The sequence below is a fragment of the Cebidichthys violaceus genome, unplaced genomic scaffold (assembly GCF_023349555.1).
Source record: "Cebidichthys violaceus isolate CVI_PGR_0920_01 unplaced genomic scaffold, fCebVio1.0.p SCAF_64, whole genome shotgun sequence".
Lineage (NCBI taxonomy): Eukaryota > Metazoa > Chordata > Actinopteri > Perciformes > Stichaeidae > Cebidichthys > Cebidichthys violaceus.
In genome coordinates, this window is record NW_027176861.1 from 774,433 (window position 1) to 781,932 (window position 7,500).

The 7,500-nt window shown below is 43.3% G+C and overlaps 1 protein-coding gene across 2 annotated transcripts in view; it reads left to right on the plus strand.

The window, feature by feature from the left end:
• The first annotated feature begins 3,442 nt into the window (after positions 1-3,442).
• anapc1 (anaphase promoting complex subunit 1) overlaps positions 3,443-7,500 on the plus strand; it is a 35,734-nt gene continuing 31,676 nt past the window's right edge. For both annotated transcript variants that reach the window (XM_068734413.1, XM_068734414.1), the window contains exons 1-9: positions 3,443-3,655; positions 4,375-4,614; positions 4,852-5,016; positions 5,299-5,341; positions 5,432-5,529; positions 5,923-6,005; positions 6,123-6,196; positions 7,042-7,187; positions 7,283-7,422. In XM_068734413.1, the coding sequence (XP_068590514.1) occupies positions 4,399-4,614; positions 4,852-5,016; positions 5,299-5,341; positions 5,432-5,529; positions 5,923-6,005; positions 6,123-6,196; positions 7,042-7,187; positions 7,283-7,422 (965 nt within the window). In that variant the 5' untranslated portion in view covers positions 3,443-3,655; positions 4,375-4,398. The remainder of the gene's footprint in view (positions 3,656-4,374; positions 4,615-4,851; positions 5,017-5,298; positions 5,342-5,431; positions 5,530-5,922; positions 6,006-6,122; positions 6,197-7,041; positions 7,188-7,282; positions 7,423-7,500) is intronic.

The following is a 7,500-nucleotide window of genomic DNA, read 5'->3' on the forward strand; positions in this document are numbered from 1 at the left end:
AGCGGTAATGAAATCTGAGCGCCTGTTATGGCAGGATGACCTCACCGCAAACAGCCAACCTGCCGCAGCCAAATGAATATAATGAGGTGTCTGTCATGGTCGTCTGGGCGTTAGTTTGCTCGGTTACAGTACTGTAGTGGTTAGTCCCCCCCCCCCCCCCCGTTTTCATGGAACGGCAGCATGAAAAAGGACATTTTTACGCGACATAATAACAACTTGTCCAATAATTACTGGAACTCATACTCTATTTGTTCTTGCTGCTCACTGACGTTCAGAAAGTCTGATGGTATCAGAGCGCCTACAGTGTTTACAGACTACATTTTATACTGTGCAATACTTGAGAAGCTAATCCAAGACACAACATGAATAGGGTACAAATATATATATATATATATATATATATATATATATATATATATCTACTGAAAGTCCTTTAAAGAGACGTTTAGTTAAAGTCCAGACATTTAGAAGAGTCTCCAGGTGAAGAGGGTCACAACATGAACTAGTAGATATCACCATCAAACTTCACCACTTCATCACTCACATCAACACCAGCATTCATTCTATTACAAGTTTTATGAAATGTGATGTTTAAATATGTAAATGAGGCGTTATGTGACGGTAACTTTTGGTGAATTTAGTAGAAATCTACAAACGTAAACAAACAAATAAATGTTTTATTTCCTCTAGTCTGAAAGAAGACGAGTTACGGAAGAAAAACAGACCAAAATCAATCAGTACATTTTCCTGTACGTCTCATCTTCATTTTGGTTTCAGAACCAAACCAGAGAAGCTCCACACTTTGACCCCCGACCCCTCAAACAACGCTCTCTACTACATTTTATCGTCACGTACAATAAGATAAATCAGTGGTGTCTCCACCTGCCTCTGTGAACATTGATAGAAATCAAATGCTTTGAAGACGATCAAACAGAGCTGCTCTTCACTCACTTCAGTTCATTTCTGAAGTACAGAGGAGAGAGACGAGGGAACGTGTGTGAGGCAGAGGGATGGAGTTATCAACGCACTATTGAGTCACACCTGTGACGACGTTCCCTTCTCAGCATCTCTCACACACACACACACACACACACACACACACACACACACACACACACACACAGCACTCAGGGAGCTCCGCTGATATTGTCTGGGAGCGTTTAACTCGCTCAGATCAGAGCGGGTCGTTGGGCGACATCCATCACGTCCATCAGCGCAACCAAACACACACAGACTCCTGGTTTTCCACTCGGGTGTAATTTCTGCTGATGTGATGGAAGCAGAGAGCAGACTGTTTATCCCACACTGGACCTTCCTGCTCCACGGTTTGACGTTTGCAGAGGATTAAATGTCTAAATCAAGGACATGGAGGAAGATGATGTATTCTCTAAATAATACACGCTGAAATGATGCACAATTATTGAGACGATGTAACTACATACATGTTCTGCTTTGCACACAATTTGCTTTTCAACGCGTCACTTTTTAAACACGCAGGAATCTGACACGAAGAGTCACTCTTCAGTCTTTTCGAAATCACTGCCATTCAAACCGAATTTGCCACCTGACCGACACGCCTGACGGCTTTACTGTCGACTCCTCCGTCAGGATGTAAACGCTGCAAAGCGTGCATCTTCTTCTGTCTTTATATTCTGTGTAGAATGTGTCCTCCTCTGGCTTCCAGTGAAACGATGCAACCTGTAGAAATGCACCGATGTACTGACCTGTAGTGTAGTGAGAGCAACGGCATGCTTTACCTCGTAAGCACATAACATGGTGTTCACACACACAAACAAAGGACTGTATATGAATTAAAGGTTTGATGTTACAGTGACTGTCCAGGTAACCGGTGGTGTGTGAGTCTGAGCGTCGCTGTGACTTCAGACGGATGCTGCTGATTAAACGTCTCCGTAGAAAGATCAGAGTGTTTATTCCTAACGAGAGAGACGGCGATCCTCTGCAGCACTCATTAGTGTGTCAGGTCAACCTCACTGTTACGACAATCAGGTATTAAAACCAACCTTCATGGGACTCAGTTTAATGTTTAACGAGCAGCTGCACAAAATACGTCGACATGTCGAGTACAGTGACAGCTGGAGCACAACGCCTGATGTGTTCAAAGGTATCATTTCTCTTCATGCATTTATCAAAACATATGCTGTAGTTTATACGCGGTGGCAAAACGTAAGTATTAAAGTCAGGAACTTCATAATAATGTGCAGGATGTCGCTTTGGATAAAAGCGTCTGCTGAGACTGTTATGTAATGATGTACATGTTTGAAATACATAAAGAAAGATAATCACGTTTATTCACCGGAAAATACAAGAAATCAATTCATTGTGAACAGTGAAGCAGGAATGAAAGTACTCATGCTCATACTAATATATATGTTATATAATATAATATAATATCATAAAATATAATTTAATAAAATATAATATAACATAATAAAATATAATATAATAAAATATAATAAAATATAATATAATATAATATCATATAATAAAATATAATATAATATAATAAAATATAATATAATATAATTAAATATAATAAAATATAATATAATAAAATATAATATAATAAAATATAATATAATATAATATATAGCATTAATAATAATAGTAGAACGTTAAGCCACTGTAGCAACATGTGACGAGGACTTTCACTTTTTGTGGGAGAAAAATGCAGTAAAAGTACCACATTACATTACATTACATTACATTACGTTACATAACATTACAGTCATTTAGCAGATGCTTTTATCCAAAGCGACTTACAATAAGTGCATCAACATTGGTAATCAAAAGAACTACTAGTCACCAGAAGTCATAAGTACATTTCCTTTAAACAAGCATCTAAGAGCCTGAAGCAGAGCATAACTCAGAGCCAAAGAACAGAAACAAGAGAAACAGTTAGTGCTATAAGTAATACCAATACAATAAGTGGTGAGTGGAAGGCTCAGGGTAGCACACTGTAGAAATACTATAATAAAAAATCTAATAAAACCTCAAAATAAAAGTATTGAAATAATTAAAAGGAAAAGCAGCAAAAGTACACATTTCATAATATAATATAATATTATAATCAGAAATGTTTCTTCATTAAAGAATGACTGAACAGATTAAATCTGTCAGTCGACTGCTTGAGTCTGTGTACAAACGAATATAGTAGTGTACAATGGAAATACTCAAGTAAAGTACAAGTACCTCAAGAGTATTGTAGTACAGAGTACATGTACTTAGAGTCTTCTGCACGTCATCAGAAGCGGACGTTTACTTTGAGAAACAAAAGAATAAAGACTGAAGAAGAGGAGGGAGAGAAAGGAGGGATTGATCTATGAACGAAGCTGCCCTGGTCGAAGGCAGCCAATCAGCGCTGTCCTCCACCTCCTCCTCGCCGCTGATTGGCCGGCTCGTGGAGGAAGAGAGGATGCCGGGACATCCAAGATGGCCGCGCTCATTTGAAAATCCTGCGGTAGCCAAAAAAGAAAACCCAGTTTGGCACCTGAACCGAGTTGTTTTTTTAGATTTGTGTCTTATTATTATTATTATTATTATTATTATGTGGACAACTGGTGTCCTCAAGCAAGACACGATCTGAAGGAGAGACAAAGGACTCCGCGACAAGAGCCAGACTATTCCGTACTATCAGGTACAGCTCGCTCTAGCTAACGGTAGCTAGCGTGCTAACAGAGCCAGCGGAAAGCAACGGTTCTCTACGGGAGTTTAGCGTTAGCGTGCTAATGCTAATGCTAGCGTGTCACTCTCACGGCTAACTGTCAACACGCTTATTTATTTACTTACAGCTTAGTGTTTGTGTAAATAAAGAGAGAAACAGATGAAACGTGAAGCTACATGTCGAATCTGATCATTATAATCGGATGTTTGTAGATGAAACTCATCGGTTTGAATCTGAAGTTAATTATGTGTGTTCAGTTTGTGCTGTTCCTTACTGTCATGACGTCATCTCTTTAGTTTGTATTGTAATAGCTTCTCTTCTTTCTGGCTTTAAGCTCGTAAAGTGTCTTTGAGTAGCTTTTCAATGTGTTGTTGTTATTATTATTATTATTATTATTATTATTATTATTATTATTATCAGTAACATAATTCAACTCATTCTGTTGTGGATAAATATTCATATCTGACCTTTGAGTTCTTTAAAGCTTCATTTCATCTCAGCTTTCTTTTGGTGGAGAAGGTGTTTTTTGTTTTGTGTGTCTGTTGTAAGCAGCATGTTATTACCGACTAACACAGTGCTGCACTCCGTGACACAGAGAGTCCTCTTCAGCCTCAGCTCCGCTGTGGGTTTCTAGCTACGTAACTTCTGCTTCTCACGCCTCCCTGTCCCCCCTGTCCCCCCCCTCCTCCCAGAAATAATGCTGATATCTGGAACTCATGTCGGAAGTCGTGTATGAAGAGACAGCCACGATGATCGCAGCAGGGGAATTGCAGCCGTTTGTCCCGTTTGGCCGCGAGCACTGCAGGAACCATCCGAACGCCTTCAACCTGCAGCTCAGAGAGCTCCAGCCCGCCTCCGAGCTCTGGTCGTCAGACGGCGCCGCCGGCCTGGTGGGGTCGCTGCAGGAAGTCAGCCTGCAGGAGAGGGAGAGGGTGAGAGTCATGTCGTCATGTTCATCTCACACCGGCAGTTCTGTCCGCGAAACATCAGAGAAGATAAAAGCAGCCGTCGTTCACGAGGAGAACAAGAGGAACGACGATAAGGGAAAGGGAATTCAGACGTTGGGTTATTGCTTGAAGCTGCTGTTCTTTGTGACGCTGAAAGTCTTTATGTCTGAAAGTAGCATCGTCGTTGACCTGATGACTGACTGGACCTGTTCTGATTGGCAGGAATGCTGGCAGCTTAGGAAAGGCTGCAAGGGGGTCCGCGAGGAGGACGTGGAGTTTGAGGAGGAGCTGTACGCAGCAGGAACCGTGGCGGTCTGGAGTCAGGGCAGTCGGAGCCAAGCCTCCAACGTGTACAAGGCCTTCACCGTGGACAGCCCGGTGCAGCAGGTCGGTTCCACTGGAGGTCCAGCAGAAACGGGTCCTTTAAGTAGTTGATGAGACTCTCTGGTAAAACGAACGCTTTTCAAACATCTGAATCAGGAGGAACACGTTTGTGAGTGAGATTATAAGAGTTGTGTGTTTTTAGAACGGATGCATCCGTGTTTTTAATTCAAGGGTCAACGGTCGACCTCTCGGGTCCAAATGTCGCCTCGTCAAAGCGCCGCAAAACCCACATAAGCTCAGTTTAAGTGGATTCATAATATCTCTATGATTTGATTGTGTCTGCAGGCTCTATGGTGTACCTTTGCTGTTCCTCACGACAAGAAAGACGGTACTGAACCGATAAGAAGAACCGCTGAAGTACTGTACTGGGTTCTGCTGCAGCTCTGTTGAAGTGCATCTTTAATGTTGTTCTTTGCAGAAGAGGAAGTGGAGCAGACGGTCTGCATCGTCCAGAGCAGCTGCATCAACGTCCACACGGTGACCGGGAAGGATTTCATCTCTCCACTGCCGTTCCAGGTGAGAGTCAGAGCGACTGAGACCGAGTCTCACAGGAGGAGGAGGAGGAGGAGGAGGAGGAGGAGGAGGAGGAGGAGTCACCGAGACAAGACATATTTTATTGTTTTACTTTATCTTCCATATGCTGGATGCTACTGTTGTATTGGAGAGTTTAAAGATAATCATCAGATAATCTGGTGATTAGTTGCTCAGTTAGTTTATTCTGTAACTTCTCCAGCAAAGTGTCTAAAATCTCTCCTCTTGTCTCCTCTTGTCTCCTCTTGTCTCCTCATGTCTCCTCTTGTCTCCTCATGTCTCCTCTTGTCTCCTCTTGTCTCCTCTTGTCTCCTCTTGTCTCCTCATGTCTCCTCTTGTCTCCTCTTGTCTCCTCATGTCTCCTCATGTCTCCTCCAGGTCTCAAACGTCTGGGCGACAAAGTTTGGACTTTTGTTGGAACGAAAAAACACAGCGACCGACGCTCAACTCAGCCCCCCCGGGTAGACACACACACACACACACACACACACACACACACACACACACACACACACACACACACACACACCATGGTCTTCTGGCAGGTAACTGAGGTACTGAGTTCTCTGTCTCTACAGGGAATCTCTTCCCACAGTGTTCAGCATGCTGCATCCTCTGGACGAGGTCGCACCTGTTGTGTGTAAACCGACAGGTAAGACACACACACACACACACACACACACACACACACACACACACACACACACTGTTCAGACCATACACAGTATATAAGAAGTGCACGTAGTCATCGTGACGTCACTCATTGGTTTGTGGACTGATAGACTGATAGATGGATGGATAGATAGACAGACAGACAGACAGACAGACGGTAGGTAGGTAGATAATAGATAGAGATGGATGGATGGATGGATAGTTAGATAGATAGATGGATGGATGGATAGATAGATAGATAGATAGATAGATAGATAGTAACTTTATTGATCCCGCGAGGGGAAATTATTTAGTTGCAAGCAGCAATAGGTTCCAGTAAAAATCTTAATATAATCTAAAAAATGCACATGTCAATACACAATATATACAATTATAATAACAGAGTAAAGATATTAGATAAAGAATGCACACTATATACACAATGAATAGAATAACAGAATAATATTAAATCAACTAAATAAACAGTAGTGCAAAGATTTAACCTGAATGATTTGACCCGAGGTGATTTATTATAGAGTCTGATAGCAGAGGGTAGGAACCTTCTCCTGTACCTGTCCTTGTGACAGCGGAGCTGGATCAGTCTGTTGGAGAAAGTGCTCCTCTGTCCCTGCAGTAGGTGGTGCAGAGGGTGGTCCTGGTTATCCAATATGGATGATAGTTTCTTCAGTGTCCTCCTCTGCACCACCTGTTCCAGACTGTCCAGTTTGCAGCCGATGATGGAGCCGGCCTTCTTAACCTGTGTGTGTGTGTGTGTGTGTGTGTGTGTGTGTGTGTGTGTGTGTGTGTGTGTGTGTGTGTGTGTGTGTGTGTGTGTTCGTTCTCCAGGTCCGTTTGAAGGCTCTCGTGTCCAGTACGTGTCGGACGCCTCCATGAAGATCGTGTTCAGCTGCTGTCAGCCCTCTGTGGTCGTCTCCTATGACACGGTGCAGGGAACACACTCGGTCTGGGCCCTGCGCAGAGTCACACAGGATGTGAGTGATCACACACACACACACACACACACACACACACACACACACACACAGTGTCTACCTGTCCCTCACCTGGAGCCTCTGACCTCCATCAGGAGCGCTCTACAGTCCTGCGGTGTTCGGCGGATCCGGTCGGCACCCCGCTGGGTCTGATGGCGTCGGGCTTGCTGACCTCCCACCTCCGAAATATCTCCCGCCTGGACTCCCCCGGTGGCAGCGGGGCGACCGGAACGAGGTAAAAATCAGTTTACGTGAGGGATGTTTGGTGACTCTAGCACAGAGAGAGTCACTCATGAAGAGATGTTGGTCCCGA